Below are 14776 nucleotides of genomic sequence, written 5' to 3'. Positions count from 1 at the left end.
TGCATTGTGGCTCAGGGCTGTAGTGTCTGCATTTGGCCACACAAGTGGATACTGTATCCCCCATCCAGTCACCTAGGTGACTATTGTGTGTGGCCAATGCTGTGCATCGCTTGCCATGTATGTGTTCCTTAGTCCATGACATGGACGGTGTCTGGGATGTGCACATCTCCCACATGCATGTACAGTGACATGTGGAACTGTACCTGTGGTGTCTGGCCCATGTTGTGAACACAAATTATCATCAGATCAGATGTGCCAGTCTTGCCCACCTGTGGCGGGAATTGGTAATGGGCAGCAGGTTTACCCTACGCCTACATTGAGAGCATGCTAACGGCATTCCCTGGTGTCAGTGGCATCTGTCCATACAGGGCATATTGTCAGGCATGGTATGTCCTTTGTGGGTCACATGTGATGGCACCACAGGTGTTGCAGATGCCCATTAGGGAACATGAGGAAGGTGCACTGTCTGCATGTACATGCATATTGGACAGATAGACACGGTGCCATGCCCTGTGTAGCACACTGCTATCACTCCATAGTTACTATCAGTGGCCAATATGCAGTGTACTACCCACATATTGCCTGTTGCCTAAGCATGTGTGTGTGTATGAGACATGGGTTGAGAGTGTGCTCTGGGTAATACTGGGGTTTCTAACTGTGATTGCCTGGCCTTGATGTTACATGTATGTGTATGGCTTTGCACCCCAGCCTCTCAGCTATTTCACATCTGTTATCCCTGTATGGTGGACATTGTGATATATAGTAGGGCCACCATATAAGAAATATGCAAAACCCGCTCCACATTGGGCACTGGTGTCACACACTCATACCCACCTCCACACAGGGGGATTTCTATTAGATGACCGAAGATGCATTCTTTTGAATGCATCTTGGTCAAACTTGAAAAGACAAAAAGGCAAAATGACGAAGCAGCATATAAGCAAATTATTTCCCTGGGAAAGAAATCACTTGGCGGCATCCATTACTTTGCCATTTTCGTCACTGTAGTGCGATCTCGGAGTTGGTATATTTAAGTAGGGGGGTGTGGCGGGCAAAGCCCCACACTTTATGTTATGTTTTAAGTGTATTTTTTTTTTTTGGAACAGCAATTTTTTTCCCTTGGAAAAAAAGTGCTGTTCTAAGTGTTCAAGTTTGTACGGTTTCAGTTACATAGGGTTGATAAATCATCGCTTTTCTAAGTGTTCAATGATTTAATATAGACCCTACACAAAGTACGAGTTAGAAACATACTCACACACACGCACCTGTCATATCTGAGAGTAGAACTCCTATCTAATTAGTTTATTACACTACAGTACTACAGAGTTACAGTACGCGCTATGGAGATTACTGCAGTACTCTTTCCCCAAAGTGTATATCACATAGGATGACATCAGCAGTATTGCCAAAGTAGGACATTCGAATTGTAGTGATTGTGACTAGCCTAAAATGCATTGCTCTTTACACAGACAGTGACACACACACAAAACATCCACAATTGACATGTGTGGGTATAGAACCCCTAACAGAGGTTTATATCACACCACAGCCAGAACTGCCATGGGTGAGGATGGAACCCTAGCAGAGTTCTAGAGCACATTACAGCAGTACGCATTTATGGCACATGCTACAGAGATTACTGGGCTCCAACCTACCCACAGGTGTATTTCTAGGTAGATGACATCAACAGCCTTGCCAAAGTGGAGTATATGAATTGTAGGGAGTGTGAGTACCCTAAAAAGCATTGCTTTCTACACAGAGTCAGACAGACACAAATATATTCTTGCTATGTCTGGGGTTAGAACACCTACCTAACTACTTTATAACACTACAGCAGAATGCAGTTACAGGATGTGCTATGGAGATTACTGGGCTGCAACCTTCCCAGAGGTGTATTTCTAGGTGGATGACATCAGCAACCATTCCAAAGTTGAGTATAGGAATTGTAGGGAGTATGACAACCCTAAAAATCATTGCTTTCTACACACAGACAGACACACACACACACACACACACACACACACACACACACACACAGTTGCCAAGTCTGGGATTAGAACTCCTACCTAACTAGTTTATTACACTACAGAGGTACACAGTTATGGAATGCGCCACAGAGATTACTGGGCTACAATTCTCCCAAAGGTGTATTTCACAGTGGATGACTTCAGCAGGCTTCTCATAGTAGGGCTATGGGGAGGGCAGTGTGTGTGCATGGACCATAACCCATTCATCTAGGGGTTGACATGCCACATGCAGGCACACACAGGGTCATATTTCACAGGTACGTGTATTCAGCTGCTAGATGACTACTTCCTTGCACAGTCATGTTGCACAGCTGGCACATGCACCACATAGTCTGTATTGCTGACAGATACTGGTGGCTAGTATCTGCAGTGAGTGACATCTGTACCTCATGTGTTTGGGGCCCTTTGGCTGTGTGCTGGGTGGGACAGACCTGGATGGCTCCTTGTCACAGTCACCCTCTTCAACACATCTATGTCTACCTTTGGTTTATTATAATGTGTTGTCCTGACATATATATCTATTCCTATTCACTGTGTGTGCAAGGCATGAGTGTTGCATACTGTTGACTGTCGGCACTAACAACTGCGACTGCCAGATATGTCTGGTCCACTGGTGTTTGCAGACATGGCCTTCATGTGTTTAAGTGTGTGAGCATGCCCAGTATGGCCATCTGTATTGAATGTGTGCATTGAGTCCAGGTAGTTTGTGCTGCAGTGCTGACCTTAGTGCTGTACACCAACAGGTAGCATGCTGTCTCTGCAGGGTATCCATTGATCATTTGGCATTGACTGTTACTACATTTCTGCTTAGGGCAGGCACACCTGACTGTTTCTACATTTCTACACAGGAGTGGGGGGTACATCTGACTGTTACTACATTCCTATGTAGGATGGGGGGGTACAGCTGACTATTACTACATTTCTACACAGGATTAGGGGGGCACACCTGACTGTTATTACATTACTGCACCAGATGGGGGGCACACCTGACACTTGTACACATTTGCTATGACTGTACTGGTATGTCAGGTATTCCATTTCATTCAGTATTCTTACCTATCATGCTGACTAGAAGCATACCAATGTGCTACAGATTGTAGCTTTGGTTGCCCTACATATTAGTGTCTGACTTCCTACCCTTCAGAACTAAATCCCACAGCCTGAACTGCTGTAGTCTCTCTGTGTAGGCCGGGGGGGTAACCATAGCCATCCTTCAGAGGCCAAAGCACAGGCTCTGTTTGTGTTTGTCTACACCTGTCCTGCTGGCTGAGACTGTTGTTGGTTATGTGAACCACTCTGACTGGCATGTGTGAGTCATATGGACACACACATGTTGCTCAGCACATTTCCTACTGTGGGTTTTGTCACCCTGTGTAGTAATGGCTACTATGGTAAGTTCAGTATGTGTTACATACGTCATGTTGCCACTATGGGTGTCTACTGCCTACTGCCATCACATTCAGCCACCCAATTCCCTTGCATGCTCACATCCATACCATAGATACAGGTAATGACACATTCTACTCCATTTGGCAATTGGTAGGTTGATTGACTTACCTTGAGAGTGTGCCAGACTTGCAGATGGTGCTGGAGGGCTGCCTATGTCGGATGCACATAGTACACTCCCTATACATGGCTGAGCACAGGTAGTGTCATGTTTGGCATCCCTTTTACTGTATGTGCGAGTCAGAGAGAGGTGTCATTCCCTGGGTCCCTACTGTGTCAATGTATGTGCTATGAGTTGTCTCTTTGCCTCGACCTCGGCATACTGGGCATACCTCCATCTGCTTACTGGGTCAGGCTCAGATTGTTCTTCCTCCAAGTCACTCTGTGCCTCTGCAGGCCTTGGCATTGGTGGGGGGGATGTGTGGCCCTGCCCTGTGCTGTTCCTGCTGCAGCTGTTTCTGCAGGATCATATTGTGTGGCTTGGCACATACCATAACAGTTTAGGTGCATGTAGCTGGTGAGTACTGCAAGGCTCCGCCGGATGTATCCTGGCACCAGAACCATGATCTGAGCATCCCAAACACATGCTGTATTATAAGTCTTGTCTGTGTGTTTGCCTCATTATGGCTTTCTTGTTCAGGTGTGTGTGCATTTCTGATGGTTGTCATCGGCCACGGCTGCAGTGTGTAACCAGCATCCCCCACTAGGTGACCGTAGGGGATGTCCCCATTGGCAAATCTCTGGTACAGCTGCGTCAGATGCCATATGTGGGAATCATCATAGCTTCCAGTGCAGCCCGAACACACATTCATTATAATGCCCTGGGCATCACAGACAACCTGGCAGTTGATGGAGGGGATCCCCCTGCAGTTGATGTAGGCCCTACCCTGATCACCGGGTGGTGCTTTGATGTTGATGTGCATGCAGTCTATAGCACCCACTACCTGAGGGTATTCTGCTATTTGGTGGAAGAGATGCATATTGCTGGCCAACACCTCACGGGTGTTGAGGAAATATATGTGCTCACTGGCACATGCTGACACGGCATCCAGGAACTGGTGGAATACTCTGGATACTGATGCCTGTGAGATCCCCATGATGTCTTCAGTTGACCTTTGGAAGGTACCTGTGGCTAGTATTCCTAGGCCTACACATACCTTGGTATCCATTGGGATGGATTCCCCTCAGTCAGTTTGGTGTGTCAGGTGTGGCCAGCACAGCTCAACAATTTGCTGTAGGAGGTTTCGATTCACCCTATAGCGCTCCACTATTTCCAGCTCATGTAGCCCCTGATAGGATACCCTGGGTCTGTACACTCTTCGCCATCTCCTCACTGTGGGTTGGTCGACAGCATTCACATTCTCACCACCCTCAGCCTCTTCCACAAGTTGTATGATAGCTATTGCAGCCCCTATCATTTTCTCTGTGAGTGTTAAAAGTTCCCTGCTTGTTTACACTGGTCGTGTAGAGTCTGGGGAAAACCAGACGGGAAGGTGTTTGCTTAGTTTATAGTAGTGTTCTGGGCTGGGCTGGTCTACTGCCTGTGTAATTGGCTGATTCTGATACATTTCACCTGCCAGCTAAGCTAGTTCTCCTTGATTACCTTCCTACTGCTGTTTTCCCTTCCCATTGTCTTTGAGTTTAAGCCCATTTAAATTTAAAGAAGAGGATGCTTCTAATCTTTTGCGGAGGATGACAACTAGTGGCATGCATGTAAAAAAGCATTGCTGTGGAAGAGCTTTCTGTATATGTGTGTGTATATCTATACATATATATATATATATATATATATATATATATATATATATATATATATATATATATATATATATATATATATATATATATATATATATATATATACACACATATGGGTCTACTTCATAAGATCGACAGACCATTTGATCGACATTCATTTGGTTGACAGCTCATTTGATCGACAACCAGTATTCAAGGCAAAAACTTGGGATTTGTGTTGTGCAACCCTGGAGTTGGTATATATAGTTGGGGGTATATATAGTTAGGGGGGTGCGGGGGGCACATTTTTTAAAAATGTGTAGTTTTGTTGTATGTTCATGTTTTAAATGGAAATAGGTGGGGGCTTCACCCCCCATACACCCCCCCTAAATATATATACTAACTCCAGGGTCGCACAACATTGGGGAGGGGGGCAAATCCCTGTTAAGTGCCTTGAATGCTGGTTGTCGATCAAATGAGCTGTCGTCGACCAAATGAATGTCGATCAAATGGTCTGTCGATCTTATGAAGTAGACCCATATATATATATATATATATATATATATATATATATATATATATATATATATATATGGATTCACTTCAGAACACTGAAATACCAAAACACTGAAAATGGGAAACCTTCATAATATAGAAGACCAAAACGTTGCGGTGGTGGTGCTGTGGTAGCGTTGTCACCTCACAGTAAGATGTTGTTTGGTTCAGTTCTCAGCTAGAGCATCTTCTGTGTGGAGACATGCGTAAATGGGCATACCTTCACTGAAGGCTGTGTGTTTAGGGCTGGAAACTCGGCACGTAAAAATCTTCTGCCAATCATTAGCGGACCGGAGTTCCGCTGTGGCGACCCCTAACTGGGAAAAGCCAAAAGACACAACAACAACAACAACAACATAGAAGACCAAAACACTGAAAACCAAAATCCTGAAAACTCAAAATATTGAAACTCAAAACAATGAAAACACACATCATACATATACTGAGTTTAAACAAGATAAATCATATTACTTTCCACCAAGTATAAGCAGGGGGGCAACTGCCCCTGCACCCCCAATCTTGGAGTTGACATATTTAAGTAGCTGGGGGTGTGGGGGCACAGCCCCCCACATGGGAGTGCAGAGGGGCTTGCCCCCCTACTTATACTTGGTGGAAAGTAATATGATTTATCTTGTTTAAACTCAGTATATGTATGATGTGTGTTTTCAGTGTTTTGAGTTTCAATGTTTTGAGTTTTCAATATTTTAAACTTTCAAGATTTTGTTTTCAGTGTTTTGAGTTTCAGTATTGTGATATTTCAGTGTTCTGAAGTGAATCAATATATATATATATATATATATATATATATATATATATATATATATATATATATATAGATATAGATATATATATATATATATATATATATATATATATATATATATATATATATATATATATATAGTGGTACACATACACATATACAAAGACACACACATATCAGCAACAAGACAGATTGCTTATTTTACATCCCCCCTATCTATATATAATTGCAATTGCTTAATGCTGTTTGGGAGGTTTGGAAACTGACATATTTTTTCATAGGGTAGCAACAAGTTATTAAGTTGTTACTTATGTAGCCAGGGCTGGCAGACTGAGGTCATTGGGTACATGGGGCCCCACACCTAAGGGGGGCCCTGCACTGGTCACTGCAATCTGCAGTCTAGAACCTGTGCAATTCCATCATATAAATTTTCATTTTTTTAGTCAATTACTTGGATTACAGTTAGTCAATAATACAGACTTTAGCATTGTCATACTTCATATGCTTCAGAAAATACTTGACACAAAAGTTATTCTAGTCATTTTGATAAGTGAACCAGAGTAATACTTAAAGTTGTCCTTGATTTCTGACATTTGCTCCCCCATAGTTTTGCCTTTGCCCAGAATTCTAGAGCAAGGAAGTTGGGAGATATGCTACAAATGCAGTATCAGAATTCTAAAATAAATGCACCATACCTCTCAACCTGCACATAATTTGCTGAATGTCCTGATTTTTGCATGATACTTTTAGTCTGTTCCTCATAAAGTTTGTGGTTTCCTGACAAATCTCTGAGGATAGAAGGGATGGCCTGGTTGATGAGAGGATTGTGAATTGAGGGCCCTCCAATGTGTCCCAAATAGGACCACAGAGTTGCTAAGGCTGGGACTGTAGAGTTTATAAGGCAGTTGTTATACTTTGTGGAAGAACAAGAAAACTAGAACATGTGCAGATACTCATAAACAGGTATTATGTGCCAGGTATATGGTCTGACAATAATAAGATTCATAAATATGAATTGCATTAGAGTTAGGCCATATACTCATATACTCTAACCATTAGTGCAGGATTCCAGGATCATAATCTATACTTTGAATATTTTGCTATCAAGACAAGGGATCCAATGCAAACATCCCTTTTGGCAGACAACTGACTTGAGTCTCTGCCTCTAAATTGTATTATATTTCTGACTAGGATACTTAATACTTATGTTCATTGCATTAACTTCAAGTAATGGTGACAGCTGTAATTGTGGTGAATTGCATGACCATTTTGTGGTCTGTTTGAGTCATTTCTGTCTGCTGAACTGCAGTTATATATATGGCACTGTGTAGAGTACTGTAAGGCAAGTAAAAGTTATATGCCCTTTTCCCCACTGTAGTGCGATCCTGGAGTTAGCATATATAGTTAGGGGGGGTGTCCACAATGGGGGTGTGAGGGGAGTAGCCCCCCACTTTGTTTGGGTAAAAAATTGTCTTCTGGAGTGAGTTAGTCATTGGCGTTACAACTATGCATGTCTATTGTTTAAAATGTATTGTTTTTAAGTTTTTGGTAAAATACAATATAAAGCAAACAAGGTGGGGGGATCGGCCTTCCACATCCCCGCTAACTATATATATAATAACTTCAGGATCACACTACAGTGGGGAAAAGGGCATATACCTTTTACTTGCCTTACAGAGTTCTACACAGTGCCATATATACTAACTGCAGTTCAGTGAAATGCGATTCAGTGAAATGAGTTTTCAGTAATTTGTGTTTTCAGCGATGTGGTCGGGGTGAAATGAGATTCAATGAAACAAAGTAGACTCAAACACACACACACACACACACACACACACACATGTGTATGTATATATATATATATATATATATATATATATATATATATATATACAGATATATATCCAACAGGCCCAGTACACAAAAACAAGTAAAAATGTGCAGATGTATAAACACTACTGTGCAGTACAACAAAATACAACACTCAACTGAATGAATATGTTCTATTTAATAGCAAAGAGACAAACTCCAAAACACACAAATCTACAAATGAATGGATTTTGGATATCTATCTATAAAAATGTTGTTGTTTGTCTTTTCGGCTTTTCCTGGTTAGGGGTCGCCACAGTGGAACACCAGTCCACTAATGACTGGCAGTAGATTTTGATGGTGCCGAGTTGCAAGGCACACCCATTCACACATGTCCTTCAGAGGCCACTCGACCACGGGGAGGACATGCAGACTCCACACAGAAGGCACGCCAGTCGAGAATCGAACAGGAGAACCTCTTGCTGTAAGGCAACAATGCTCCCACTGTACCACCGCGGCTTAAATACTCCCACCAAATGGGCTTTAAATTTTGGATGATGGCATCAGCACTGGATAAGCTCTTTTTTTTTTTTTGTAGAGCAAAACCTGGTTTTGTGTTTTGGAGTTTGTTTCTTCAATGTTAAACTGAAAATATTAATTTGGTGTTATATTTTGTTGTACTCTCTCTCTCGCTCCAAATTTATATACATATATATATATATATATATATATATATATATATATATATATATATATATATATATATATATATGTGTGTGTGTGTGTGTGTATATATATATATATATATATATATATATATATATATGTGTGTGTGCGTGTGTATATATATATATATATATATATATATATATATATATATAAAATAGCCATACCTGAAAGCTTTGTGAATATTGTGGAATATTAACTTCATTGAGCATTTCCAGTGTCTGTATACATCTGTTGGATTTGTTCAATGCATAACTTCAGCCATTCCTTCCTTGTGTTTGCTGATACAACATTAAAAATTTTCTATTGCCTAACATAGTTATGAATTTTGCTGAACTCTTACCTTGAAAGCAGACAAAAAAAAATGTTTCGTTACACAAGTAGTTAGTCCACTCTGCCAACATGGCAGTGCACAGGTGCTTATCATTTCCAGGATGTGAGATACGCCATTGTGAATACATAAACTGATCTCCATTGGACCACAGAAACAGGCGAGTGCTGGTGTTGCGGTATAAACCTATCCATACTCCTTTACTTTCTGCTCCTTTGATAATATCATTAACGTAATCCATCTCACTCTGGTTTTGGATTGTTACCAGGTCAGTATATTTGGTTTGACAATAATTCTGAGCATCAAGCCACGTCATATTTTGTTTTACAAAAACATAATGGTGATACAACAGTGAAGGACTGAGAGCTGTTAAAGAAACAAGGGTCTAATTAATTTTGCTGTGAACCTTAGTGAGTATAAGAAACTACAAAGATTAACAATTATGATTTAATTAATCTAGTTAATTTAAAAGTGCCAGATCTGCCATACTTGCTGATTCCCTAATACACCATTGCAACCTACTAAAATATCTAAACTGACTTCCTTTAACTGAAATAGAGTCTTATCTCTTCAGCATAATTGATACTCTATAAAATTCTTATAGGAGGTTGTTGCCCCCTCAAAAGAAAGCTACCACTTTTGGAACCTTCATACTCTCTATAGCCAGACAGACTTAAGTTTACCTAATCATCCCTCATTTAAAACAGTTATTAGTGAACATGCCTTCTCCAGAACTGACCCACCTGTCTGGAGTCAACTGCCAAATGATATCAGATGTCAAGAGACTGTTAAGGTTCAAGAAGCCTTTTACTGCAAGTCTCTTTAAGGAAGTAGAATGGAGATGCTTCAGGGTCAAGGGATAATTAAAACCAATATTCACTTACTTATGGCAGCTCTTTAATCTTTAGATTTCTAGCTGTTTCTGCTTGCATTGCTGAACTCATCTTAAGCTAAACATTGTGTTTTATGCAGTGCTCACTATTGCAATTTGTGTCAGTATGTGAAACAAACCATGTTTCATCCTTTGATTATAGAGTAATTGCAGCCTATGTAAGATTGCATTATTGGAGTATTACTGACTATGTAACTAGTAAACATCTCAAACAATGTAATGTATTTATTGTTTTTGTCTTTGTGTCTGGATTGTGGCTGAAAAGTGTCTCTGATCTAGTCCATTACCTGGTTACCAAATTGTAAATAAATAAAGAAATGAATGAGCTTACCGCCCAACAGACAGAAAATCATGCTGATTCTTGCCATTTTTCAGATGAATCCCAAGTTAAAAAGCATAGAATGTATGTTCCTTTTCTGCTGAAATTGAAAGCAAATGTTTGTTACAAAACAACATTTATAATTTAGGTTCATATGCTCACTGCTAAGCACTTGACAAATGGAAATCTAAAAAAAGTTCACAAACTGAATGCATTACAATTATTTTCCTAAATTGACAATGACAAATGAAAATGCTGCTTCCCAAGAAAATGCAATTTACGTTCTTATTCCCTTATACTAAAAGCTTAACATAAAAGCTACTTTTCAAATACATAAAATTTAGTACTTCATGAGATAATGAAATGTGTGTTCCATGTTAAAAATGCATCCCTAATATGTTATGTTGTGTGGAATGTATTTGTCGTAATTTCAATAATTTACAAATATCTAGCTATAAACAGGTTTCACTAATGTACGGGAAGTGTAAAATTACAGTCATATTATTATTTATATTAGGCAAAGCCATTACACTAAGAAATTTGTCATTCTGTCATTTAATAACCCCTGCATCACACACAGCATTTACAACCCTGCACTGAATACTTTCCACTGGATGCAGTGTAAAATTACATAAAAGCATTTACCTTGGGGTGAATAGTTAATATCTCAGTCAGTATCTTAGCAGCTATATGCCGAAGCCATTGTCTGTCTACTCATTATAGGGCAGCAAATGCATATGTAAAATAAGAAAAAGAGCTGAAATGCAAAACAGGATGCAAATCGCTGCATGATGCAATGACTATAACTATTGTTATCAGAGCCTCACTCTGGCTAAAATAACACATGGCTCCCCTCTATACAAGGGTGTAGCTAGGAATATTCAGTGTAGTCAATTGAATATCATTTTTTTCTGAGCTTCAGTGTGAAATTTTATGAATAAATGAGCACAGAATTGGTAGAATTGTGTAAAATAGTGTCTACTACATAGAGTTATATAAAACATACTTAGCTGATATGAAAGTACCTCTAAAATAACTTCCTTATGGTTATAAACAGCAACTTCTTCTTACAATGTATATAGGGGCAGCATTCTGTGGAATGAGTACAGGTTTGAAATGATAGGTGGGCAGTGAGAGGTAGAAACATGAGGTCTTAGAGCAATATCTGAATTTCTGGCTACACTCCTGTTACTACATACAGTGGATATAAAACGTGTACACACCCCTGTTAAAATGCCAGGTTTTTGTGATATAAAAAAATGGCACCACAATAAATTATTTAAAATCTTTTCCCACCTTTAAGGTGACCTATAACCTGTACAATTCAATTGAAAAACAAACAAATATGTTAGGGGAATAAATATAAAAAATAAAAAACATACAACAAGCTGGTTGCATAAGTGTGCACACCCTTAAACTAATACTTTGTTGAAGCACCTTTTGATTTAATTGCAGCATTCAATCTTCTTGGGTACACACATGCCATCAATTAAAGAGACTCTGATTAACCCGAAATAAAGTTCAGCTATCCTAGTAAGATTTTCCTAACATTTACTCAGTTGCCTGCTACAGCAAAAGTCATGGTTCACAGAGAACTTACAAAGCCTCAAAAGGATCTCATTGTTGAAAGATATCAGTCAGGAGAAGGGTACAGAAAACTTTCCACAGCATTGGCTATACCATGGAACACAGTGAAGACAGTTATCAAAAAGTGGAGAAAATATGGGACAACAGTGACTTTGTAAAGAATTGGACATCCCTCCAAAATTGATGAAAAGACAAGATGAAAACTGGTCAGGGAGGCTACCAAGAGACCTACAGCAACACTGAAGGAGCTGCAGGTATTTCTGGCAAGTACTGGTTGTGTACTATATGTGAGAACAATCTCCCGTATTCTCCATATGTCTGGGCTATGCAAGACAGAAGCCTTTTCTTACACAGAAAAACATCCAGGCCTGGCTAAAATTTGCAAAACAATACATCAAGTCCCCCGAAAGCATGTGGGAAAATGTGTTATGGTTTGATGAGACCAAGGTTAAACTTCTTGGCCACAATTCCAAAAGGTATATTTGACCCAAAAACAACAATTAACATCACCAAAAGAACATCAACCCCACGGATGATGGGAAACATGGTGGTGGCAGTATCATGCTTTGGGGTTGCTTTTCTTCAACTGGAACTAAGACTTTAGTCAAGGTGGAGGGAATTATGAACAGGTCCAAATACCAGTAACTTTTGGCCCAAAACCTTCAGGTGTCTACTGGAAAGTTGAAGATGGAGAGGAATTTCACCTTTCAACATGACAATGACCCCAAGCATACATCCAAATCAACAAAAGAATGCCTTCACAAGAAGAAAATTAAAGTTTTGGAATGGCCCAGCCAGAGCCCAGACCTAAATGTAATAGAAAATCTGTGTGGTGACCTGAAGAGGGCTGTGCACAAGAGATGCCCTCACAATCTAACAGATTTGAAGTGCTTTTGCAAGGAAGAGTGGGCAAATATTGCCACGTCAAGATGTGCCATGCTGATAAACTCCTACCAAGAAGACTGAATGCTGTAATTAAATCAAAAGGTGCTTCAACAAAGTATTAGTTTAAGGGTGTGCACACTTATACAACCAGCTTATTGTATGTTTTTTCTTTTTTATATTTTTCCCGTAACAGATTTGTTTTTCAATTGAATTGTACAGGTTATAGGTCACATAAAAGGTGAGAAACGTTTTGAAATGATTTATTGTGGTCTCATGTTTTTATATGACAAAAACCTGGCATTTTAACAGGGGCGTGTACACGTTTTATATCCACTGTATAATTTTACAGAATACATCTCATCTCCCTTCCTACTTTAATTCTGATCTTTTTACCACTGAGCACTAAAGGAATTCATTACATACCATGGCAAACATCAATGTATCTTAGGATACATTGATTTTTATATATCATTTCATAAACATGAAGCATTTTTCTTGTTTTCCTGTCCAACTGATCCAAAACCTTTTTAGGCTTTTTAATCACCTCAAAACTGTAAGCTAGAACAGGAAGAGCAAATTGGTTTATAGCTTGGACTTTGTTCCTAGATGTCAGTGCTGTTTTCAGTATTAATTTTAGCCTTCTAAAATGTTCCTTACTGGGTTTTTCTCACATTTGTTCATGATTTATTGCTGATCCTTCATTTATTTATTGATTTATTTATGTACTTATTTATTTATTTATTTATTGATTTATTTATTGGCATTTGTTACTGGAAAAGTCCACCGGGCCAGGCAGAGCCCATTTTCAATGGAGGCCCGGGGAGAAAAGCTCCACAAGAAACACAAAATAGAATATATAATACATCATAAGGCACACATTTTGAGTATATACAGCACAGAGGGAGGATTTTTTTTACAGTAGTACATTTAAAATATATACACACACGATATATACTTAATAAACACATTACAATGTAGTACAATAGCTGACATAGTATGGGTGAATATAAAATGGTTAGCAAAGTAGTTTAGGTTTATGAATTTGGAGGAGGTGCTGGTTTTCTGATCTTAGGGACCTATTGGGATTATTATGGGAGAATAAGGACTTAATGGCAGGGCAATCCTGTGGTTTAGTAAGCAATTTGTGAGTGGGGGTTAATTGGAGATAAGTAAGATAGACGGGGAATTCGAGCAAATTTTATGTTTTTAGAGGTATACAGTGGTGGGTGGAGTGATGGTTGTTTGTTGCAAATTTAGCTGTCTTGTAACCTATTTCCAGTTTCATTCTGAGAGAGGATTGGAGGTTGGTTAGTAATGGCGCACCATAGACTAGAGAAGGAAGTAGATAAATGCAAGCAAGTACTTGTTTTGGCGGGAGGAAATGTTTATGTCTGCAAAGTAGTCTCAGTTTTTTGTGAGTCTTGCTGATATTTTTTTGTAAGGGTAGATCAAATTTTAGGTTTTCATCAGTTATAATGCTTAACAGTTTAGTTTGGGTAACTAATTCAAGTTTTGTGTTGTTTGGAGAGCATACGTGGAATTCAGATTTGTTAATGGGAGCATTTTCTTTGGGGGGATATTATGAGCTTGGTTTTGTGTGGGTTTAAAGACAGGTAGTTATTGTGAAGCAAAGTCTCTATAGTAGTAAATGCGAATTGAATAATTTGTTGTAGTTGAGTTGAGTTTTCAGCAGAGCAGA

The 14776-nt window shown here is 39.5% G+C and overlaps 1 protein-coding gene across 2 annotated transcripts in view; it reads right to left on the bottom strand.

Annotated features, from left to right (window-relative positions):
* Positions 1-11308, bottom strand: part of LOC122810890 (C-type mannose receptor 2-like) — a 71625-nt gene extending 60317 nt beyond the window's left edge. Inside the window, exons 1-3 of one of the 2 annotated variants that reach the window (XM_044082433.1) lie at positions 11251-11308; positions 10618-10705; positions 9407-9760 (exon numbers count right to left, since the gene is read on the bottom strand). In XM_044082433.1, the coding sequence (XP_043938368.1) occupies positions 9407-9760; positions 10618-10654 (391 nt within the window). In that variant the 5' untranslated portion in view covers positions 10655-10705; positions 11251-11308. The remainder of the gene's footprint in view (positions 1-9406; positions 9761-10617; positions 10706-11250) is intronic. The other variant, XM_044082434.1, reaches the window with a different exon arrangement.
* Positions 11309-14776: the final 3468 nt, after the last annotated feature.

The sequence above is a fragment of the Protopterus annectens genome, chromosome 9.part0 (assembly GCF_019279795.1).
Source record: "Protopterus annectens isolate FY-2018-M chromosome 9.part0, PAN1.0, whole genome shotgun sequence".
Taxonomy (NCBI): domain Eukaryota; kingdom Metazoa; phylum Chordata; order Ceratodontiformes; family Protopteridae; genus Protopterus; species Protopterus annectens.
This window is presented reverse-complemented; position numbering and strand designations above follow the sequence as displayed.